We start from the raw sequence: 26,484 nt of genomic DNA, 5'->3' as shown, positions 1-26,484 counted from the left end.
AATTATACATTTAGATATTTAGAGCACCATCTATTAAACATTTTGAATGATTATTCATAAGTAATTATTAATCTATTAATACTCTAGTTTAAGTGATTACTTCTGAGTAAATGTAGGTAAAATATGAATCTATTTAGATATATGTTTAAGTTATATGTTATGTATATAAGACTATTTTTATTATTTTGCTTACTAATTCAATATGAATTTTTGTCTTCAAAATTTTTAGTTTACTGCCTCAAGGTCTTTTATTTCTGAAATCTAATCAGACTTTTTTCATTTTATCTTTAAAATCTGAATAATTTCTTCCAAGTAATGGTATAAATAAATAATTGAGCTAAGTGCTTACTAGTTTTAAGTGTTCTAATGAAATAGGTTCTTGCTTTCCCAAACTTTTCTATCATGGCACACAACATCTCAGTAATTTTTTCATGATGCCCTTATGCCCAAAGAAATACCTAAAACAATTTCATTTATTATGTAGTTAGGTCCTAACAATTTAACTAGTATTTGTACCCTAACATCTTAGTAACCACTGGGAAAAATAATACCCATAAAATGAAATAAAAATAATATATTTATTTCATTGTTAATAATTCAAATTATGGATCATTGGGGTATGTGCCTGATGGGCACTGCACAGCTACTCAAATGGTGGAATTGGTTTGGACACTGACACTCTCATTTCCTGTTCCACACTGATCTCACTGATTTTCTTGCAGTATATTTTTTTTAATCACCACAGTCATCACAAACCAGCCTCACAAAGGTATGACGTTATCGAACAGAAACACTTGTCTCTAATCTTAAACTGTAATTATCTGGAGCTGGTAGTTTGCCCACTGTACAACAGATATTACAATATCCTTCTGTGCTCTTATGAGTTCACTGCCATACCCCAGAACATTTAAAGATGGTCCATACATTTATTCTCTGTGTTGAATCTAGTTATGTTTGCACAATCATGTGTCAAATGAGTTACAACTGTCAAAAATAAATCAAAACAAAGTACATTATCATTATTCTTTTTTTTTTTCTGGTCTTATTTTTGACTTTTTATCTCTAGTTATTCCCCAACATTCCTAACTGAGATGCAAGGATATCTGGTTTTAGGAAACTTCCCTTCTTTAACTGAGATAGAAATAGTTTGAGGAAGCTGTGTGGTCCTTTTTCTAGATTCAGTTTCTTTTTCTTAAAATTTAAACAGTAAAATAATTATTAAGTAAATATAATGGTTCATTACATAGAAGTTTATCCTTTGCAGTCGGAGCGTAGTTTCTTATAAAAAGAGCTGAACTAATAAAGGATATATGGCTTAGAAAATTTAACCCTTACTCCATAACTTTACCAATGATTACATTATTTTTATTCTTATTTCACAGAACAAGACCTGGAATATAGCTGTCTTCTTTGATTGCTCTCATTTCTAGCATAAATTTATAAAAGAAAAGGTAGCAGAACAAGTATACACCTAAGTATTATGAATTTCTCCTTTTCTCATTAATTATTAAAATAAAACCAATATTATGAATATATAGGGAGACAGGACCTTATTTGTAGGGTAGCAAGCTTGCCTCCATTTTAGTAAATATTTCCCTATAGTGATGCCACGTTGCCTGAAATTCTATTATAGATCTAGTCAGGGACAGCATCTCTTTTTTGGTACAAATTTGTACATTCTATTGAAATGTAACAATTCAGCAGTTAGTCACTTAATTAGCAGAATGAATCACTTTACCAGATCACAGTCCTAACGGTTTTTAAGGCTTTCCTGACATAAGGAAATTATTAAGGAGATGAGAACTTATATAGACTGGGATGGAATTTTAATTAAAGGAGTATGAAATACTAAGAAGTGATTGCCTGGGTGTTCCACTCTAGAAGAGAGTAGGAATAGGCTGAGAACCCAACAAAGGAATATAAGGATGGACTTTTATAACTTCTGGGCTCCTAGGCAGTTGAATAAAAACAGTACCTTTTTCATTCTCTTATAGATATTTAAAATCTGTTCATATTTAAATTGAATACTTTCAACCAAAATTGTTCCATTTCTTAGGTAATTGAACGTAGATTACTGCAGGTATAAAATTATAGCCTCAAAACAGGCTTCACAAAATGAAAAAGGGATTTATGTATTTATAAAATTAAACATGTGTTGAGAAGTGTAAGTGGACATCCTAATCTGAAGCAGCCAAATGGATGAAATGTGTTCTCCAGGCAGGGTGTGCTCTGACCAACAGAAATTAGATCAGAAGGAAGTTGAACTGGTACATCCTATGAAAGGTTTATCCATTAATCTGTGTTTTGATATTGCAGCCTACTGATGCAACAAAGGTTGTCTCTCATCCAATTACGGGGGAAATTCAGGTATGAAAGTTTTTAAAAGATCATTGCTATACCATCTTTTGTGGCTCTTTTTCCCACTGGTCTATTGAAATTGTAAGCATTGTTAGAACCTTTCCTGTTTTATAACATATATAGATGTATAATGAAAAAATACAATTTTACAGAAAAGTATTTTAATACAAATACATGTTTTATCAAATCTAATGATATCTGTGGAATTCTATACTTCAAGGTCTGCCTGATACCTTAACAGTATCAATGTATTATGCCTCTGTTACTTCATACATGTTGAAAGTGTTACAAACATGACAGATTCTCCGGGAAATTTGAAGGTTCCTCTTTAAGAGTTCCATGAGTCTAATGCTGTCCTTTTTTCTTCCTCTGATCAATAATTGTCAAATAATTGCTGAGCAGTTCTTTTAGAGCAGTGTTTTTCATACTGGGGGTCATAACCAATCTGTAATTTATCAAATCAATTTAGAGGATTTTGACCAGGAAAATAGAAAATAGTATAAATCACTATCTTTTTTAGTTTTGTATGTGTGTTTTTGTGTTTATATTGCATTGTACATGGGCAAAGTCAAAAATGTTAGAAAAACTGTACTTTAGATGGTACCAAAAAGTAATTTAGTGTAGATAAGAAATGTCATGTGGAAAGAGTTAACGCAATACCAAATAATAACTATTTGAAGATAGTACATTTCAGATAAGGGAAAGACAACAGTGAGTCTTAGTTGCATCTACAGTACATTTTCACAAAGTGTAACAGAGATTTGAACTAATTTGAGGGTAAGCATAGAGAAAGGGGGAGTGTTTTCCTGGAAGAAATGGTACAAGGGAAGATTCTTCTGCCAGAGGGTAGTGAAAGGAACAGATCTGCTTTGCTGCAGGAAAATGTTCCTGTAGAGGTAAGTTGAGAATAAATTAAAAGAACCTTGAACAGAAGCCAAGGGAACAGAAGCCATGACCTAATAGAGTGATCAGGAAATAAATATTTTCGAGTGAGGGAGAGGCTAATTCAAAGCAATATGTGATAGAAAATTCATAGAGCCTTGGCCTCTAGAAAGTATTATAAAGGGTAGGACACAAAGATAAAGAAATCAATTAAGTGTTATCTAGGTACACCCTGATTCAAGCAGAAGCGCAGTATGAGGGTGGAAATGGAGAAAGAGTGCAGAACGTGGGCACCTTACTAAGAAGGACCCAGCAGGATGGAGTCGGGATCACCTGTGTGCTCTTGATCTTGCTGTATCGCTGCTATTTCCCACTTCCAGAAAAACAGACCTGATCTTTCTTCATTTCACATGCAGCACAGAAAATGCTATGTGTTCTCATTCATAATATCTCCTTCTCTCTGCTCAGTTTTTTAAACTTCTTGATCATGGGCCCATATGTGCTGTTTCTTTTTGGCTTGTTGTTTTTATTTGTCCTTATTTTATTTTCCTTTCCCTTCAGTAGTAATATTTAATTCTATAGTGGAAATTTACTCTAATAATTTTCCTTCTTAACACCCAGGTTATTTTCTTTTCTTTTCATTTTTTTTTTTTTTTGGATATTTTCTTATGACGGTGATTTCAGTTTTTTACATTTTATCTTTTGTCTTTTAGCAAAACCTTATTCCAGATGAAACCTTATGTAAACACCCAAACAATGAATTGCCAGCATGGCGTAGCTCTGGTTGAGGGTTACTGTGGGCGTCTCATTCTCTCTCAGATGTAACCTCCAAGCAACTCTAAGTCTTCTCTAAGGCACCAAATTTACAGAGTACATTTTGGAAAGCACTCTTTTAGGGTAGCCTGTAAATCTCAGTTTCAATAAGAAATGATTTTACTGCCTTACCAGTTAAAAGTGGACTTTCAGGCTAGCAGAGAAAGGAGAAAATGGAAAAGAATTTCTCCTTAAAGATTTGGAAGCCATTCTAAACCTCAGTGAAATTAATTGCAGAATAATTCTTCTATTTGAGTACTCCATTAGAGCACAGTTACTGCAGTTCTAAACTTTTCATTTCTCCTCTTCCTTCACGGCCCTTTGTTTCATGTTTCATATTGCTTCCATGATGGTCAGAGAGACTCTGGGCCTTTCTGTACTGAGGAAAGCAAAGATTCGTTTTCTGCCACAAAACATAACCAGATCAAAATTATGCTGAAATTAGGAAATTATTTTAATTATTAACATGAAGATTATCTCATCTAAATTATTCCATTTTCAACATAAACATAGCATATCTGTTTTGTATGATTATAAAAAATACATTCATTTTTTATTTATGGATTTTCTTTTTCAAAGTATAGATCCCTTCCCTTCTGTTATTTGATAAACAGAAACAGCAACAAACAGAAATGTCTTATTCTAAATGATGCCAAAAGAATCTTTCATTTTTGACGGTGAAAAATTAGTTAATTTGATTATTTTGAATCATGCAGGCTTCTCAAATATTAATTTGAATTGTAAGTCTTTTACTATTCAATGACAGTTTTACAACAGCCATTAAGCATCTATGAGACAGTGCCTCTTCTTTTCTCTTCAGCTTCTAAAATTAAAGAACAATATTTCATTATCTTAGCCTCACTATTAAGAAAGCACACACAGAAAGAATAGCTGTAGGTTTATCAGCTAATGTAATATAGGAAGGGATAAAATCTACACATTCTTAAATATTCTTACAATTCAGTACTAACATCTTTGTCTTTAAATAATGTTTCCACCCACTGCTAATTACTTGATGAAATGCAAAGGATATTTTCTAATAAATTCATCAATTAGTTAATTTATTTTCAAAATTTTGGCAATTGTATTTATGAATGTTAACATTTCTGATTTTCCTAAGAGTACAAATTTAGTTTAAAAATGGAACTAGCATTCACTGTGTGATTATCCTAAATGAATTTTTGACAGGCCAGAACTTTCACCGTGGAAAGAATGAACAGCACATTTACTAGTAATTAATGTGTGCCTGGGAGTTCCCAATTAAATTAGACATTAACTGGTCTGTTCAGTTTCAAATAAAATGAAAGTAGCAGTTGATGCTTCTTATGAGAACCTTTTGTAAATACTGGTAAAATACTGAATAATAATGTATTATATGTTTTTTTAAACAAAAAAAAATAATGTTCATGGAATATTTTCTGTCCCTTTAAGCTTCAGATCAACTATGATGTTGGAAATCTCATAATACATATTCTCCAAGCAAGAAACCTTGTCGCTCGAGACAACAATGGTTACTCAGACCCCTTTGTTAAAGTGTACCTTCTTCCAGGCCGAGGGTAAGTAAAGAAGCACTATATTCTTAGTATTGTAAATATTGCGCTATGGTTTAAAAAATAGTGATAGTGTCTTCTGGTCTCTAATTTAAAGAGTTTAATGTCTTTTCCTTAGTTTTATCTACATATCATATCTATTTATTTCCAATTAGTAAGGTGGAATTAAAAATTTGTAATTAGGCCTGAATGGGTTTTAGGAGAGCCATGATGGTAACAAAACCTGCCTGGATGAGAACACATCAGTATTTCAATTCTGGAAAGCACTTGTGCTACAACCAATCAGGTAGACAATAAAATCATTTCAGGAATTATTTGTGGAAGATTTAAAGAATTAGTTTACTTTTCAAAATGTATTTGTGAAACCAGTGTTCAAGGTCTAATCAGTTAGTCTTTTATAGGACTTGTATTATTCAATACATTAAATGTTCATTAACTGACTTGATATATTATTCATATGCATATTTTCAAGTGGGTGTTTTAAAATTATAAAATAAAGCTTTAGTTAGCATCTATCACCTCATAACAGGTAAAATAAAATGAAAGGAAAAAAAATCTCCTTGTGGTGAGAAGTCTTAGGATCTACTGTCTTAATAATGAGATAAACAATACATTTAATCAGAAGATACAGTTAGCAATCATGAAGGCCAGTCAATTGAGATTGTTTAGTTTAAAGTACAGAAAGAAAAAAGAATGAAGAAAAGGGAGCAATGCCTTAGAAACCTAGGATATCATAAAGTATACGAACATACACAGAGAGGCAGTTCCAAGAGGAGAGAAAGAGGAAAGGGCAGAAAACATTTCTGAAGAAATAATGGCAAAAGATTTCTCACATTTGTTGGAAAAAATCTGCACAGCCAAGAAGCTCAACAAAATCCAATCAGGATAAACAGAAAAAATTTATACCAGGTCTCTTCATAATCATACTATCAAAATCCACAGACAGAATCTTGAAAGAAGCAAGAGAAGTGGCTCATCATATCCAAGGGATCCTCTATAAGATTAACAACTGATTGCCAGTCAGAAACCATGGAGCCCAGAAGGTAGGGAGATGACATAATCAGTGTACTAAAGGAAAAAGATGGTCCACAAGAATTCTGTATCCAGCAAAACTGTCCTTCAAAAATAAAGACTTTTTTTTTTAATAAATAAGACATTGAAGAGGACCTTCAAGAGGCCAGAGGAGTAAGACATGGAGATCACCTTCCTCCCCACAGATACATCAAAAATATATCTACGAAAAAAAAAAATGCATCTACATGTGGAACAACTCCTACAGAACACCTACTGAATGCTGGCAGAAGACCTCAGACTTCCCAAAAGAACAGACTGCAGAGGGAGACCTACATGCAGAGACGGGGCCAAATCCAAAGCAGAACACCAGGAGCTGTGTGAACACAGAAGCAAAAGGGAGATTTCTCCGCACAGCCTCAGGAGCAGCGGATTAAATCTCCACAGTCAACTTGATGTACCTGGCATCTGTGGAATACCTGAATAGACACTGAATCATCCCAAAGTTGAGGCAGTGGACTTTGGGAGAAACTGTAGACTTAGGGTTTGCTGTATGCAACTGACCAGTTTCTGACTTTTATGTTTACCTTAGTTTAGTTTTTAGCACTTGTTATCACTGGTGGATTTGTTTATTGGTTTGGTTTCTCTCTTCTTTTTTTATTATGTATTTATTTTTTTATTTTAATAATTTTTTAAAATTTTTTATTTTAATTTATTTATTTTCTTTCTTTCTTTTTCTTTCTTTCTTTCTTTCTTCCTTTCTTTCTTCCTATCTTCCTTCCTTCCTTCCCTTCTTTCTTTCTTTCTTTCTTTCTTCTTTCTTTCTTTCTTTTTTTCTCCCTTTTATTCTGAGCCATGTGCGTAACAGGGTGTTGGTGCTCTGGCTGGCTGTCAGTCCTGAGCCCCTGAGGTGGGAGAGATGAGTTCAGGACATTGGATCATGAGAGACCTCCTGGCCCCATCAGTCGCCAAGAGCTCTCCCAGAGATCTCTGTCTCAATGCCAATACCCATCTCCACTCAACAACCAGCAAGCTCCAGTGCTGTACACTGTATGCCAAACAACTAGCAGGACAGGAACACAACCCCACCCATTAGCAGAGAGGCTGCATGAAATCATAATAAGTTCACAGACACCCCAAAACACACCACCAGACACTGTCCTGCCCACCAGAAAGATAAGATCCAGCCTTATCCACCAGAACACAGGCACCAGTCCCCTCCTTCAGGAAGCATACATAACCCACTGAACCAACCTTACCCACTGGGGCAGACACCAAAAACAACAGGAACTATGAACCTGCAACCTGTGAAAAGGAGACCCCAAACACAGTAAGTTAAGCAAAATGAGAAGACAGAGAAATACGCACCAGATGAAGGAGAAAGGTAAAAACCCACCAGACCAAACAAATGAAGAGGAAATAGGCAGTGTACCTGAAAAAGAATTCAGAGTAATGATAGTAAAGATGATCCCAAATCTTAGAAATAGAGTGGAGAAAATAAAAGAAATGTTTAATAAGGACCTAGAAGAACTGAAGAGCAAACAAACAATGATGAACAGCACAATAAATGAAATTTAAAATTCTCTAGAAGGAATCAATAGCAGAATAACTGAGGCAGAAGAACAGATAAATGACCTGGAAGATAAAATGGTGGAAATAACTACTGCAGAGCAGAATAAAGAATGAAAATGAAAAGAATTGAGGACAGTCTCAGAGACCTCTGGGACAACATTAAATGCACCAATATTCGAATTATAGGGGTCCCAGAAAAAGAAGAGAAAAAGAAAGGGACTGAGAAACTATTTGAAGAGATTATAGTTGGAAACTTCCCTAATATGGGAAATGAAATGGTCAATCAAGTCCGGGAAGTGCAGAGAGTCCCAAAGAGGATGAATCCAAGGAGAAACATGCCAAGACACATATTAATCAAACTATCAAAAATTGATTACAAAGAAAAAATATTGAAAGCAGCAAGGGAAAAGCAACAAATAGCATACAAGGGAATCCCCATAAGGTTAACAGCTGATCTGTCAGCATAAACTCTGCAAGCCAGAAGAGAGTGGCAGGACATATTTAAAGTGATGAAAGGGAAAAACCTACAACCAAGATTACCCATCAAGGATCTCATTCAGATTCGACAGAGAAATTAAAACCTTTACAGACAAGCAAAACTAAGAGAATTCAGCACCACCAAACCAGCTTTACAACAAATGCTAAAGGAACTTCTCTTGGCAGGAAACACAAGAGAAGGAAAAGACTTACAATGACAAACCCAAAACAATTAACAAAATGGGAATAGGAACATATGTATTGGTAATTACCTTAAATGTAAATGGATTAAATGCTCCAACCAAAAGACATAGACTGCCTGAATGGCTACAAAAACAAGACCCATATATATGCTGTCTGCAAGAGACCCACTTCAGACCTAGGGACACATACAGACTGAAAGAGTGTTGATGGAAAAACATATTCGATGCAAATGGAAATCAAAAGAAAGCTGGAGTAGCAATTCTCATGTCAGGCAAAATAGACTTTAAAATAATGACTATTACAAGACACAAGGACACTACATAACAATCAAGGGATCAATCCTAGAAGAAGATATAACAATTGTAAGTATTTATGCACCCAACATAGGAGCACCTCAATACATAAGGCAAATGCTAATAGCCATAAAAGGGGAAATCAACAGTAACACAATCATAGTAGGAGACTTTAACACACCACTTTCACCAATGGACAGATCATCCAAAAAGGAAAATGAATAAGGAAACACAAGCTTTAAATGACACATTAAACAAGATGGATTTAACTGATATTTATAGGACATTCCATCCAAAAACAGCAGAGTACACTTTCTTCTCAAGTGCTCATGGAACATTCTCCAGGATAGATCATATCTTGGGTCACAAAACAAGCTTTGGTAAATTTAAGAAAATTGAAATCATATCAAGTATCTTTTCTGACCACAATGCTATGAAACTAAATATCAAGTGTCTTTTCTAACCACAACGCTATGAAACTAGAAATCAGTTACAGGGAAAAAACTGTAAAAAATACAAACACATGGAAGCTACGCAATACGCTATTAAATAACCAAGAGATCACTGAAGAAATCAAAGAGGAAGTCCAAAAATGCCTAGAAACAAATGACAATGAAAACACGATGACCCAAAACCTATGGGATGCAGCAAAAGCATTTCTAAGAGGGAAGTTCATAGCAATACGATCTTACCTCAAGAAGCAAGAAAATCTCAAATAAACAACCTAACCTTACACCTAAAGCAATTAGAGAAATAAGAACAAAAAGCTGCCAAAGTTAGCAGAAGGAAAGAAATCATAAATATCAGGTCAGAAATAAATGAAAAAGAAATGAAGGAAACAATAACAAGGATCAATAAAACTAAAAGCTGGCTCGTTGAGAAGATAAACAAAATTAATAAACCTTTAGCCAGACTCATCAAGAAAAAAAGGGAGAAGACTCAAATCAACAGAATTAGTAATGAAAAAGGATAAGTAACAACTCACACTGTAAAAATATAAAGGATTATGAGAGATTACTACACGCAACTATATGTCAATAAAATGGACAACCTGGAAGAAATGGACAAATGCTTAGAAGAGCACAGCCTTCTGAGACTGAACCAGGAAGAAGTAGAAAATATGAACAGACCAATCACAAGCACTGAAATTGAAACTGTGATTAAGAATCTTCCAACAAACAAAAGCCCAGGACCAGATGGCTTCACAGGCAAATTCTATCAAACATTTACAGAAGAGCTAACACCTATACTTCTCAAAATCTTCCATAATATAGCAGAGGGAGGAACACTCCCAAACTCATTCCACAAGGCCACCATCACCCTGATACCAAAACCAGACAAAGATGTCACAGAAAAAGAAAACTATAGCCCAATATCACTGATGAATAAAGGTGCAAAAATCCTCAACAAAATACTAGCAAACAGAATCCAACAGCTCATTAAAAGGATCGTACCCCATAATCAAGTGGGGTTTATCCCAGGAATGCAAGGATTCTTCAGTATATGCAAATCAATCAATGTGATACACCATATTAACCAGTTGAAGGAAAAAAAAACATATGATACTCTCAATAGATGCAGAAAAAGCTTTCAACAAAATTCAACACACATTTTTGATAAAAACTCTCCAGAAAGTAGGCAGAGAGGAAACTTACCTCAACATAATAAAGGCTATATATGACAGACCCACAGCCAACATTGTTCTCAATGGTGAAAAATTGAAACCATTTCCTCTAAGATCAGGAGCAAGGCAAGGCTGCCCACTCTCACCATTATTATTCAACATACTTTTGGAAGTTTTAGCCACAGCAATCAGAGAAGAAAAAGAAATAAAAGGAATCCAAATTGGAAAAGAAGAAGTAAAACTGTCACTGTTTGCAGATGTCATGATACTGTACATAGAGAATCCTAAAGATGCTACCAGAAAACTACTAGAGCTAACCAGTGAATTTGGTAAAGTTGCAGGATACAAAGTTAATGCACATAAGTCTCTTGCAATCCTATACACTAATGATGAAAAATCTGAAAGAGAAATTAAGGAAACACTCCTATTTACCACTGCAACAAAAAGAATTAAATACCTAGGAATAAACCTCCCTAAGGAGGCAGAAGACCTGTATTCAGAAAACTCTAAGACACTGATGAAAGAAATTAAAGATGATACAAACAGATGGAGAGATATACCATGTTCTTGGGTTGGAAGAATCAACATTGTGAAAATGACTGTTGTACCCGAAGCAATCTACAGATTCAATGCAATCCCTATCAAACTACCAATGGCATTTTTCACAGAACTAGAACAAAAAATTTCACAATTTGTATGGAAACACAAAAGACCCTGAATAGCCAAAGCAATCTTGAGGAAGAAAAACAGAGCTGGAATAATCAGGCTCCCTGACTTCAGACTATACTACAAAGCTACAGTCATCAAGACAGTATGGTTCTGGCACAAAAACAGAAATATAGATCAATGGAACAGGATAGAAAGCCCAGAGATAAACCCATGCACATATTGTCACATTATCTTTGATAAGGAGGCAAGAATATACAATGGAGAAAAGACAGCCTCTTCAATAAGTGTTGCTGTCAAAACTGGACAGCTACATGTAAAAGAATGAAATTAGAACACTCCCTAACACCATATAAAAAATAAACTCAAAATGGATTAAAGACCTAAATATAAGGCCAGACACTATAAAACTCTTAGAGGAAAATATAGGCAGAACACTCTATGACATAAATCACAGCAAGATCCTTTTTGACCCACATCATTGAGAAATGGAAATAAAAACAAAAATAAACAAGTGGGACCTTTTGCACAGCAAAGGAAACCATAAACAAGATGAAAAGGCAACCCTCAGAGAAAATATTTGCCAATGAAGCAACTGACAATGGATTAATCTCCAAAATATACAAGCAGCTCATGCAGCTCAATAGCAAAAAAAAACCAACCCAAACCAAAAATGGACAGAAGTCCTAAGTAGACATTGCTCCAAAGAAGATATACCAATTGCCAATAAACACATGAAAGGATGCTCAATATCATTAATCATTAGAGAAATGCAAATCAAAACTACAATGAGGTGTCACCTCACACTGGTCAGAATGGCCATTATCAAAAAATCTAGAAACAATAAATGCTGGAGAGGGTGTGGAGAAAAGGGAACCCTCCTACACTTCGTGGGAATGCAAATTGATACAGCCACTTGGAGAACAGTGTGGACGTTCCTTAATAAACTAAAAATAGAACTACCATATGACCCATCCCACTCCTGGGCATATACCCTGAGAGAACCATAACTCAAAAAGAGTCATGTACCACAAGATTCATTGCAGCACTAGTTACAAGAGCCAGGACATGGAAGCAACCTAAGTGTCCATAGACAGATGAATGGAGAAAGAAGATGTGACACATATATACAATGGAATATTAGCCATAAAAAGAAACGAAATTGAGTTATTTGTAGTGAGGTGGATGGACCTAGAGTCTGTCATACAGAGTGAAGTAAGTCAGAAAGAGGAAAACAAGTACTGTATGCTAACACATATATATGGAATCTAAAAAAAAACATGATTCTGAAGAACCTAGGTGCAGGACAGGAATAAAGACACAGACATAGAGAATGGACTTAAGGACACGGCGAGCAGGAAGGGTAAGTTGGGACGAAGTGAGAGAGTGGCATAAACATATATACACTACCAAATGTAAAATAGATAGCTAAGGGGAAGCAGTCGTATAGCCCAGGGAGATCAGCTTGGTGCTTTGTGACCAGCTACAGGGGTGGGATAGGGAGGGTGGGAGGGAGATACAAGTGGGAGGGGATATGGGGATAGAAATATGCCTATAGCTGATTCACTTTGTTATATAGCAGAAACTAACACAACAATGTAAAGCAATTATACTCCAGTAAAGATGTTAAATAAATAAATAAGACATTGCCAGAAAAACAAATCTGAGAAACAGTTTTTTTCCCAGCTGAGTTGCCCTTCGAGAAATATTAAAGAGAATTCTGCAGGCTGAAATGAATTTAATTCATACATTACCAACTAACCATATAGAACAGGAAAGGGAAGTTTTTATTTTATGTTCGTTTATATATTTATGTAGTAGTTATAACTGTAATTTGTCTACTTTTTTGAAGTATAGTTGATTTATAATGTTGAATTAGTTTGTAGTATACAGCAAAGTGATTGTTATACATATATATGTATATATATTCTTTTTCATATTCTTTTCCATTATAGTTTATTACAAGATATTGAATATAGTTTCCTGTGCTACACAGTATGACCTTGTTGTTTATATATTTTATATGTAGTAGTTTGTATCTACGAATCTCAAACTCCTTATTTATCCCTCATCCCACCACTATTTTTTTTAACATGAATATGACAAAGTGATAACTTCATTCTGCCTTTGATTTGGGTCATTAGACCTTCAGTGTTATTTGATGACAGTATTATGGGACAAGAGGAAATGATTGCCAAGGGTATATCTCCAATCAGCATTTGCTAATGAATGAATGAAAATAAAGCACTGTCTTATTTTCTGTCTTCTTTAATATCCTGGAGTATCACCTTTTATACTATAAGAGAGTAGTTATCCTTTATTTGTTACAGGTTATGTTTCAATTAGACTATTGCAAACTTGAATAACTGGAAAGGTCAGGCAGGTGGCATGAATATGTCAGTCCATTCTGGAGTAGGTAACAGAGAAAGGGTTGGAACTATAGTGAAATGAAGAGTGAGGTCCCACCTAAAGCTATCCCCATGCCATTTGTCAAACAAAACATGCCTTCTGGGTGGGATTTGACCAAAAAGTAGGCTAATGTGCTACTCATATACAATTCCTAGCCCTTTCATTAAATTACTCTTATTGTAGTGGCCAAGACTTTAGAATTTACTACACTTGTGAGGTATTATTTTCACTTTAGTTCTAAGATTATTTTCTGCCTCATGTTGTTAATATATTATGGTATAGCTCCTCTAGTTTTTATTCTCACATTTTCTTCCTTATTTCTGTTCCTAACTTTTTTCTTCCTGTCTTTCCTACTTTCCTGCTGTATCCTTCATTCTCGCTCTTGGAATCAATGCAGTCAAGTCATGGTTGTCCAGAATGCAAGGTAGAGTTGGTTCTCTTTCAGTGTCACCCTTCAATGAAATGTCTAGAGTTCTCTTGTTTGCCTTTTAAGTACATTCACCTGCTGTTCAACTTCGGCTATAATTTTTATTTTTTTACATGTTGGTATCAGTTGAATTAGGCTAATAGCAGACTATTTTGACCACAACATTACTAAATATGTGTAGCAGGTATGTGCATTGGAGCCCAGAAAAGTAGAAAAGAGTAAAAACATAGAAAGGTATGAATAAGGAACTATCACTTTGAAATTAGATATAACTAAAGTTTTCATTTATAATTTGTCTGCTAAAATTCATTTAGCTTCTCTTGCAAAAATTATGGCTCAGATTCTTCTGAGTCTTCTATGACAACCAAACAAATAAATCTAGTCATTTTTCAAAAGGAATTAACTGATCTTCTGGATGACCGGTACTAGGTGTGTATGTCATCTTAAAGATGGTAGCTGTCTGGTCTTTTACCCTCACTTAGACCTGATATTGAAACATTTTCATGCCTTTATACCTTCTGTACCACAGAATTATTGCTGTGTAATATAGGATGCCATTATCTGCCTGCTCTAGGGTGTTAACAGCAGCATAAGAGCAACCTCCTCGGTTTGTCTGTTTTCTGCTAGAGCATGTTGCATCATTACATTGTCAGCTAAGGATATTTCTTAACACATAGCCAAAAGCATTTTTTTGCACATCTCATTGCATTATAAATTAAATGTGTTATTTAATTGGGGAGGTGAATCTTGTACCATCTGTAACAACAGGGTGATGGGAATTTTAGTCCCACCCAGAATATTAGTGGTACAGGATTTTTGTCCGTGACATTAAAATTCAGCATCTTTACTAAACATGACAAGCTGTTGCCCAAAAGAGGCAGTTTCTGATTTGTAAAGGCTTAAATATTTAAATAACTCAAAGAATAGTATTAGTCAGTACAACCTTTCTGGTGCCCAGAAACTTCCTGTTTCTTTGCAACCACATAATTATAGCAGCCAGTAAAATTTGATACTGAGAAAGGTTGCTTGTTATGACTGGTCTCTCATCTTCAGATCTCTCAGACTGATACGCGAAATGAGTTTTGTTTCAAAGAGATAGTGTCATTTTAGAACAAACGTTATCAGTCACTTTATTCAGAAGCTTCCTTTCTTTTATCCAGAGAAACCAGGGGGAAATTGTCAGAATGACAATGATTGTCTATATTTAATTTAGAAGAGAACATGTTTTCTGTAAATGTAAATAATGGTCGAAATAATCTGGGATGTAGTAGATTACAATTTAGAAGATCTAGAGTCACTTTCTCATCATATCTTGCATCTTGAAATCACTTTCATCATCTCTTCGAGAATTGTCAACGTGGAAAGGAATTATACTGATGAGGTACTGACGTTGTAAGTTAGGCTGAGGAGGCCCATGAGCGAAGTCCTTAAGAACTTGGATTTGAATTTCAGTCCTGCCACTTAGAAGTTGTGAGGTTTCTCTAAAACTATTTCCTCTTCCACCTAGGAATCATAATAGCCCCTCTCCCAGGGTTTTTGTGAAACACAGGGAGAATGCACCAAAAATGATAAGCATAATGTCCGGCACGTAATAAGCTCTCAATAAATGGCAGTTGCTATTATTGCTAGAAATATGTATAATAAACTTCATGTAGCCAATGGTCAGTTATCCCTGCAAAAAAGAAATGCAGAATGCTTATGCTACTGAATTACACCAAATTATTGAACAACACTATATAGAAAATCAAACAACTTTTCTTCAATAATAAGTGTAATACATCCTTCATTCTTAAATTTTTTTTTTAAATTTTTAAAATTTAAAAAATTAACTAAAAGAATTTCACTGGTCCAGTTTTCTTGTCTCCTTTCATTTCCTCTTGCCATCCTTTAATCAAGATACTCATAAGCTCTGACAGCCCAAATGTCAGCCGAGATGAGGTGAAAGAAAGACAAGGAAATAGCCTGAAGAGTCCATGAACTCAAAACTTGTCCCCGGATAATTAAGAAATGGAAATGAGCATATCTGAAGGATTTCGTTGTGGTTTTCTCTCATTACACTGTTGGACAAAGTACAGATTTTTTCACACTAATGAGATTTTGCCATGACTGAAGCTGATTTTTACTGTCATGATAGCTGGAAGCCTAATTCCTGGCTGGACTTTCTCTAAACACCCTTGTTAGCATCTCAAACTATTTTCTCTGGAAACAATGTAAAGCAGATTCAGGTGTTGTATGTATTTACAATTTGAAGGCCAAAACATTTTATTTCAATAGATTTTAAAGGAAAAAGAGAAGTACAAACATGTTTTAAAGATCCATCCAAAAACCATTTATTTAGCACAGACTGCTCCAGACTCTGTTGGAATTGAGAACACAGCCATAGTGTCAGACTTCAGGGAGCACAGAGGACAATCAAGTGACAGCCCATAAATGCACTATTGCACACAGAGAAACAGAGCTTATAAAATGGGATATGCTCTGTGCTTCTTTCTAAATTAAAAGCAACATCCTCAGAGGAGTAATTTTGAAAAAACTGCACACACACACACACACACAAATATATATATATATCTTTATTGGGCTCAATATATATTTTTTCAATAAAGAAATTTATATGTATTTTTTCCAATCAAGAAAAAAGAAATGAAGACCTTCAGTACTTTAGATAATTCTGTGAAAGTTAAGAACAAGCAAGCCATTATATTCCATTCTTCTTTCTCAATTTTTTTTACAGAGAAACTCAGAGAACTTTTTTTTCTTCTGGTTTAGGAGAGGGTAATTGAATTTTAAATGCCTTTTTCTGCCAGCCTTAAAATCATATCTACCTATGAGATAATGATTGTCCAATAATGAAAAAGAGAAAGAAAAAAGAAATCAGTCAAAACTTTAAGGAAATAAAAGTTTAGATTTTTTTTTTTTTTTAAGTTTTTGGCTGCACCCTACGGCATGTGGGATCTTAGTTCCCTGACCAGGGATCGAACCCACGCCTTCTGCATTGGAAGGCAAAGTCTTAACCACTGGACCACCGGGAAGTCCCTAGATTTTTGTTTGATAAGCACCGTGTTCCATCTTGATTAACTGACTTTTTATTTTCCCTTATTAAAAAACTTCTCTGATTATTACATATGACTTAATTGTCCTAAAATAATGTCATTATTGCAGTCTTCCCATGAGCGATTGCAGTGTGTTTAACAGACATGGTAGGAAAGGAAAAGGAACTCCACTTATTTCTCAGCCTGGATTTCTGCTCCCATTCAAGAATCCTGCTTACCTGGCCACCTTCAACTTGTAAATCCACAGATTTTGATATGGAGATGAGAACTGTGGAGTTTTCAATTGTGTAAAGTGGGAACACAGCCCATTGACATCATGCCCAAGATGGTCAGTACATGGTAGCCATCAAACAAGGGTTCTTGAAGGAAGAGCTTTATGTGGCCATCTCTGCATGTCAGGAAATTCAAGTGTGAAAAGATTGCAAAGAGATCCCATTGGCATTTACACAGGTCAACCAGGGCTGGTAGAGGCAGGGTCAGGAGAAAGGTGTGTTTACCCTCGTTAACCCTAAAGGACACAGACCTTGAGTCTTGAGAGAACTAGAGATTCAAACTTATTAGTAAGATTAAGATAACCTAGTAAAGTGAACATCTAGATTTTTCCCGACTAATTGGGGTTATATGTGAGTGTATCTGAGCAAAAGTAAATTTTAATAATAATTATCCCTAGTTGTTCCACAGCACTCTTTTAGTCTTAGGATATACCATTCAATATTTCCCTAGGCAACTCTAAAGCTGTCCTCATTTTCAATGTGTGTATATATACACACACTATAAATAATTTGTTATATATTTAAAACATATATTTAATTTGAAGTGTACAGTTTTTGACTGTAAAAGCAGACAAACTAGACACTTCAGCTAATGAAATATGCAATTAAGAAATTTTGTGATGGGCCTAATCAATTGAGTTCATATAGCTCATGTTTCAGAGCAAGAAATTAGTTTCCCTGTGTTTGAAACCTGGTCCTATGAATTAATAACTATGCAACGTTGCCAACGTGCCTGAATTCCTCTGAGCTTCAGTTCTTATCAGCTATAAAATAGGATAATAAATAATACTGGACACATAGAGTTGCTTTGAGGATTAAATAATGTTACACATGAAAAGCACTTAGAACTCTGCCTGTGAAAAAGTAGCATTTCGTAAATGTTAGCTGTTATTATTTCAATGTGCTTACTTTATAAAGTGCTTCTTATGACATAATGGTATGTCAGTACAATTAAGAGTTTTGCAGTTGTACATTTTGATAGAGCATAATTCCTGGTGCAGAGTTGACATTCAATAATTTTGCTACATATGGGTGAAAAAAATGACTAAAGTATGCATGTGAAATATAACAATTATTAATATTATAAATTAAAATATGTTGACTAATACATCTTTTTGAAGACATTTCAATAGTTCAGGCTATTTTAATATACACTGACATATCTAGAATTTCAGTAAAAATACATGAGCTTGCACTTGACATTAATTTCCATCTTCAATTTTAAAATTTTGTGCATTCAATTTTTCAGAATTTGAAAAAAATAACAATTTTACCACTGTTCACTGTATTATGAATCTTAATCCCTAATATGTTTTTCCCATGGTCTTACCACTTGGATAATTAAGTCCAAAACAGATAGAAACTTTAAAGCTCATACTACACAATGTGTTTTTTTCTTAGTATACCTACTACAGGAATAGCCATGAATTCTAAAGTAGCAACCAGAGTTGGCTATTAACTTAAAAGTGGTCATATTCATTCTTCTTATGTCATTAATTTAAAGAATCAAAATCATAAAGGGATATAATTTGCTAAAATAGTTTTGAATTTTGTTATAAAATATTTTAAACTTACTGAAAATTATAGAAAATACTGTCACAAATACTTGTGTTCTTGCTATCCAATTTTATCAAATCGTAACATTTTGCTATATTGGCTTCAGATTTTTTTTTTAATAAAAAATATATTACAAGTACCCCTGAAGTCCTCTGAAACCATTCCCCTGTCCTCCTGAGATAATCACAAAATAGAGTTTAACATCTATAATTCCCGAGCTGTCATATGATATTAATGTTTGTCATACATATATACAAGTAGACATAAATAATTTACTGTATTATTTCATGTAATTTTAACTTTATATCATGATAACTTACCATAGGTTTTCTTCTGCAAATTATTTGCTCAAGATTTTTTTAAAGATTTATCTATCTTGATAAATGAAGGTATATTTCATTTAATTTAACTGCTGCTTAAATTTCATGGAATAAATGTATCATAATGTATTTATTTATTATATTATTAACTCACTATTAGAAACAATGTTGCAATGAATGTTCTTTAACAAATTCCTTTTGTACATGTGGGAGAATTTCTCTAAAGTAGAAGTGGAATTAAGTCAAAGTGGAATTTTCTGGGTACTTGAGTGCATAAACTTCACTAGACATAGACAAATTTACCTAAAAAGTATATGTACAAATGTATACTTTCTGTTCACAGTCTATGCAAGTTCCTGTGTCTTTGAATCATTTCCTATACATTTCCCCAGAATTATTTGCACTTTGTGCTGAATGGCAAAATTGTCAGATCCTACGCTCTTTTTTTTTGTATTTTCAGACAGGTTGGTTACAAATGAGAATAGTGCTGCTTCATTTCTTAAATTGGATTTAGTTCACAGTGGCTGAAATGTGAGGTCTTAGGAGACGTGAGCTCAGTGGTTCTCAATCTTGGCAATACTTTAGATTTACCTAGATCATTTTTAAAATTCTGATGCTCAAGCCTCACCCCAGACCTGTTAAATAAGGCTCTCCTTGGGGGTGAAGGGCAGGGGGATGTGGGTGCCATGCTAGTTGTTCCACTTACCACCCTGGGAGCTCAGATCCCAAAGTGATCCTAATATGCAGTCAATGTTGGAAATTACTGCCCTTGTGTATGTCTGATAAGAAAGAGAATAAAGCCAGAGGGAGAAAAAAAGATACTTGGCTGTAGACCCATCTCTAAAAGTGAGTGGTGAACTGGAGCTTGATTCTTAATAGTTTTACCTAGGATGAATAAGTAAATTAGCATCTGGGAAACAATAGTAGGTATTCCAGAATTGGGCAATGCTTGAGACCAGGAATATAACAAGAGTTAGTCTGCCGACAGCAGTTGGGAATAGAACTACAGATCCAGGGTCAGGATGCAGTACCTTTAGGGTAAGGTGGTTTATGAAGTCCAGGCACGTGAATGGACCCCAAACAAATAGGTTTGTTTTCTAGGCAGAAAATTTGGGAAAAGCCAGTGAGTGTTAGAGAAAAGCTTTGTCTATGTGGGCACCATTGGCTCATAGCAAATAGCCATAATTCCAACCCCATTAGCTGGTTGATGCCAGTTATAAATGTTTTGTCAGAGTTAATTAGAATAAGTTTTGAAAATAAGTTATGCTTAAACGTGTAAGATATAAGCTTCTAACTGGTGATCAGAGGGTATGGAAGAGTCAAGGATAAACTGAAATGCCCCAAGTTATAATGCATGAGGAAAAATTTTGATTTGGTTCATCATTTGTAACATAAGCTATTGACATAAACCAAGAATTTGTATTTAATTAAGATTGTTTCATAACTAGATTAAGTATTCTACTTTACCAAGAGTGTCAAAATCTACTGTAAATATAAGGTAACAAATGTTCATGGAATCTCAGCTATAGCAACAGCCATTTTTCATCCTTTCCTCAGTCAGTACAGTTATTTCAGCTTTTTACAGAAAAAAATGAATTGAAAGACCATTTGGCTTTGCTGACATGATCAGTTGCAAAACTATTGGAAAGTTAAATATCAAATTATTATTTATAGGACAAGAAGATATTGACGTTACTATATAGTTCATGTAATTATCTCACACATTCAGGAGAGATTAAGATTTGTAAAATTGTATTCTAGTTAGAACACCTAAAAGCTTTTCTTTAAAAAAAAAATTACCTTAGGGAAAATAAAACTAAAGGCATCCAAGATATTTTTAAATTGATCATTGTGCATTCAGCTTAAAATACAGTTTAAGACATGAGGATGATGAGACGATTACATAGTGATTCAAAACAAAATACCTTTAAAAGTCTGCATGCCCTTCAGGTTGACTGTGAAGTCATCGGTCAAGGTAAATAATCAGGGTAATTCTTTGTCTTTTTCCAATTCAGTGCTGAGTACAAGAGAAGGACTAAATATGTTCAGAAAAGTCTTAATCCTGAGTGGAATCAAACAGTAATTTATAAAAGTATCTCCATGGAACAGGTATGCAATGATTATTTTCTATATGACAGATTCAGGCTAATATAAAATTAGTGATGATAGAATTACTGAAAGATTGTGATTCATATCAATTTTTCCATACAAACAAAAAAAAATTAAGTAAAATACATGCAAGAAATATAGCCAGTAAAAGGAACTGGGTGCAGTTCGAAGATACAGTGAAAGAAAATGTGCACATTTTGACAAAACAGCTAAAAAATAAACAAAATGAATAAGACTAGTGGGACATTTTCCACTGCTTATTTCAAAATAAAATATTTCAATAGACTGGGCTCTATTTATCATATTTTGAGGGAAAATATTTTCCAGCTAGCTGTATTTTGACTTTCATAAACAAAGAAAAAATAAGATTCAGATGCACTGAAATGAATTACCCCTCCTGGCAACAATTTAGGGATCATCTCTTTTCTAAATTGAGGCCTCCTAAGGATCTGGCATTGTGCAACTAAACTGTACAGAAGAAAGCGTAAAGAAGACTAGTGTAAAGGATTATCACAACAAATAGATGACTCTAAGCAAAATTGCATCAATGTGTTTCTGAAAATCTTCATGTCATAACTTTGTATCAATAATAGAAAATAACTGATGGTTTTTGAAGATGAATTCAGAGAGAAAAGAATACAAATAGAATAGGAAGAAGACATCCATGAAGACAATTTACAAATGAGTTGTCTTTCAAAATGAGGTTTCTAATTTATTCTTTGGAAGATTTCTAATTTGACTATGAAGTTGAAGCTGGATATAAATTGTAATCTGGGTTCTTGAATTTAAAATAAGTTAAGTTCACCTGCAGAAATAAGACAGTGCTACTAATGTGTTTTGGCAATTTACTGAAACAAAAAACTATAACCCAAATACTTTGAATAACCTAGACATTTTTGTAACCTATGAATTTCATGTATTTAAAGAGTATATATAGATTCTGCTTGGTACTTTTAATAATGGGCAGGGGTAGAATAACAGGAAATAAGTAAAAATCACCCTTTTTTTTTGCAAAATAGTGAGGTATCTTATGATCAGATACTTGGTTGGACCACAAAATGATTGACAGTTTACATAATATTGAATGTAAGTATACAGTTTTATATAAAGTATTTTTACATAAGCGGAAAGAGTTCAAGGAATGAAAATATAAATGAGTCTATTATATGAGTATAATGAAAATTTATGATGAGAAATGAGGTTAATGACATTATGTTTTGAACTGTAGCTCAAGAAGAAAACACTGGAAGTGACAGTCTGGGATTATGATAGATTTTCTTCCAATGATTTTCTTGGTGAGGTGAGCCTATGGTTTCCTTTTTTTTATTTGCTTCATTATAAACCATCAATTAAATCTTTATGGAAAGCATATTTCTTAAGTGTATAAGATAACTATTTCTAGATAAAATTCTTTGGTGGATAGAATTTATTTACAAATGACTCTGAATAGATGAATAGCAACTGGAGAAATAATTTTCACTATACCACTTAATGTACTTTCTAATTAATTTGCAAGATGAAATATTAATTGTTTTGATAGAAAGTTATATAATCATGCTGTGAATCCAAATGATTATGTAAAAGATTGGAGATAAATTTATTGTATTATAAAATGAGCTGGATTTTTTTTCAAATGCATTTTCAGTTTATTTAATTGCTATTCCTCGTTGCACGTATGAATGACTTGATGTGACATTTTACATATTTCTTTTAAGTGTCCCACAAAACATCTCAAAATATTTTAAGAAGCAAAACTAGGAGTAGGAGAAAACAGTAAAAACAATTTTTATAAATTCACAAGGAATGTAACCTAATTATGAAAGGTGGCAGGATGGTCAGATTCTGTGATATTTTTCATCTATCATATTCCAAAAATACATATTTTGTTTAGTGATCTTTGCTTAAAGCAGAAGTTATGAATTAATGTTAAAAAAATAAATCTCCAAAAATATATAACACCTAGAAAATACAATATCCTTTTGATAGAGACAATAGAAAACAGATGAGTAGTCTAGGTGACATGAGGTCTTGTTTGGCTCCTACACTCTGTACCTTTTTCCCATCAAAACTAGATCATTTGAACTTCACCTACAGGCTCCATGTGGTATAGCCACTTGGACTAATCTTGGTCTTAGACAGGACTACTCTAGAATACAGTTATATCTGATTTATTGTCCTATTTCAAAAAGCTGATTTATTGAAGTCCTTATAATTTATTGTTCACATGAACCTAAAGTATATATCCATTGTGTGGTTTTATTTTTTAATATCTGCTCAAATATAAGATGCCAACTACTATAAAATGCACCATTGTTTATGTACCACTAAGAAAGAAAAAATGTTGCCAATTAAACCATGATACAGCGCTTTCTTATTGTAAACTGTTGGTAATATCTCTGTTTCAAATGTGAGCTAAAGTATGTTTTAAAATAGAGGGAATAAGTTAGTAATTGAAAATTAGCCATTTTCATTTTGTCCCTCTTGTTACTAAAATCAAACAATCTGCAAAACAACACTAGCCCAGTTTAAGAATATCATGTGTCCATTTAACAAAAGAAGACTTTATTTCATAAAGAGATTGACTTGTGACTCTGCCGTTTTACATCATCTCCAAAATTAATAGTCAGAGATGTCATACGGTTCGATTTAACCAAACATTTATACAGCATCTGGTATGCACAAGACATTCTCATTATCATGGGTGAAGAAAAATGAGGAAGACCTCATCATCCTGAAGGTTATACTATATCCTTTGACTTATGTCCTTGAATAGGTTTCAGATCACAGAAAAAAACAACAAATGAATTACAGCTTAATCCATAAATTTTATTCACTTATTGCACTTTTTTCCAGGTATTGATTGATTTATCTAGCACATCTCACCTCGATAACACACCTAGGTGGTATCCTCTCAAAGAACAGACTGAAAGCATTGATCATGGCAAGTCCCATTCCAGTCAAAGCAGCCAGCAGTCCCCAAAGCCGTCTGTCATCAAAAGCAGAAGCCATGGTATCTTCCCTGACCCATCCAAGGGTAGGAGATATTTCAAGTAGAAAAAAGCTTTTGTCTGTTTGTTCACTCAGTATCTTCTTGAATATGAGTGCCTGTATATTTAATATCTTTTGAAAGGTATTATATTGGGAAATATTTAATATAATATCATGGAAAGAGTAATGGATATGGAATCAGGAGAAAGGGGCTTTAGTCTCAGATCAGCTCATAATTAGGTTGATGCCTTTGTGATCTTCACCTCTCTGGTTCTCTGTTTTTCAACCTATAAAACAGAGGAGGTTGGGTTATATGAGCTATTGGGTCTTTTTCAGCTCTCAAAATCTAGGTTAATATGACTTTATAAAATACGTTGGGGTATTTCATAAAGAAAACATAAAAATCCTCAACAGTTCATTGACTAGACATAATCATCATTACCATTTATGCATGTTTCTTCTGTTTAAATCCCTATTTTGTCATACATATATTCTTACTCATAAATCATATATGTAATATATGGACATAAACAATTTTGCATTCTGCTTTTTAATTATATCAAAAACATTTTCCTCATGTCATCAAAACAATTGGTATGCTGAAAATTACTTAAACCTTTCCTAAGTGGTGCATTCAAACTAATTCTATGATTTTTTTAACTACTATTATTATTTTTTAATTGCAGCATCATACATTGGGTTTGGCAATATGCACAGCTTTCCCATTGGAATGAGCTTTTCCTTTGGGAGCTTCATTAACCAGTTATCCTACAACACAACAGTAATCTTCATCCTAAAATGAGTTAACTGCCTGTATGAGAGAACCATGTAGTATCTTTCCAGGATATGCTGAGCTATTTATAAATATTAAACAAAATTTTTTATATTGGATCTGAGTATTCCTTCCTTTTCGCCTCTTCTCAGGAAGTACAGAAAATTGAAAAGTGGTTCTTTGCAACTTGGATTGGAAATGCAAGTGTTCTAGGAGATGAAAAACTGAGGTCATGTCCAGGAGGCCACTGAGTTGATACAATAAACCACTGACTACAATAAGTGCTATAGATTACTTATGAGTTGTATAGATCATTTCTGGATTCCACTTAGCCAGATCAGCTCTGTACTAATTAACATTCTGGAAGATGATTGGTATAAAGACCTCTCTCTCTATGACTACCACAGTAAATGTGTGATCTTATATATACATTCTCTAAAATCACCTGAGATGATGATATAATACAGTCCCCACTCCATGTATCTCAGTGACTCACACACCTTCCTCCAGGAATTTTACTTAAAACTCCTCCTGTGGCAGTGTCAGCCTATTGTTTCTTACCTGGTCCCTACTAGAATTAGCAGAGTTGCTTGGTGAAACTATGAGTTAATATATTCATTTATATGAGACTACTTAGAGTGTATTTATTCCTCTTCTCAAGCCTCTCTTCTCAAGATTATCATCCTCTTGCCTTTCCTCCCAAAAATTGTCTCCCAAATGCTGAATCACATCGCTGTATGGTGAGCAGTTGCATAAACGCGCCAAAAAAGAAATAGAGTTAACTTAAATCTTAGACGGTTTCAAATTACGTGAGACCCAGCTTGACAGGAGGAATGCTGGAGCAAATTTAACTCATGTTTTACCCTTTTGTAACCAGACATGCAGGTTCCCACCATTGAGAAATCCCATAGTAGTCCCGGTAGCTCGAAATCCTCATCCGAAGGCCATCTCCGCTCTCATGGACCATCTCGCAGTCAAAGCAAAACCAGCGTCACTCAGACCCACTTGGAAGATGCAGGGGCTGCTATAGCCGCTGCCGAAGCCGCCGTGCAACAACTTCGCCTTCAACCAAGTAAAAGACGCAAATAAATTCCTCAGCATGGCAGCTTAATGTTCATCTGTTGCCT

At 34.2% G+C, this 26,484-nt stretch overlaps 1 protein-coding gene across 1 annotated transcript in view; it reads left to right on the top strand.

Moving 5' to 3' along the window:
• PCLO (piccolo presynaptic cytomatrix protein) overlaps positions 1 to 26,484 on the top strand; it is a 187,349-nt gene that overhangs the window by 98,338 nt on the left and 62,527 nt on the right. The window contains exons 13-19 of the mRNA XM_007445653.1: positions 2,317 to 2,367; positions 5,485 to 5,609; positions 14,257 to 14,283; positions 21,504 to 21,597; positions 22,826 to 22,897; positions 24,451 to 24,631; positions 26,235 to 26,429. Of these exons, the coding sequence (XP_007445715.1) occupies positions 2,317 to 2,367; positions 5,485 to 5,609; positions 14,257 to 14,283; positions 21,504 to 21,597; positions 22,826 to 22,897; positions 24,451 to 24,631; positions 26,235 to 26,429 (745 nt within the window). The remainder of the gene's footprint in view (positions 1 to 2,316; positions 2,368 to 5,484; positions 5,610 to 14,256; positions 14,284 to 21,503; positions 21,598 to 22,825; positions 22,898 to 24,450; positions 24,632 to 26,234; positions 26,430 to 26,484) is intronic.

This window comes from Lipotes vexillifer, unplaced genomic scaffold, assembly GCF_000442215.2.
Source record: "Lipotes vexillifer unplaced genomic scaffold, Lipotes_vexillifer_v1.1 scaffold3006, whole genome shotgun sequence".
In the NCBI taxonomy this organism is placed as follows: domain Eukaryota; kingdom Metazoa; phylum Chordata; class Mammalia; order Artiodactyla; family Lipotidae; genus Lipotes; species Lipotes vexillifer.
Note: the sequence above shows the minus strand (reverse complement) of the source record. Positions and strands in the feature narration are given on the sequence as shown.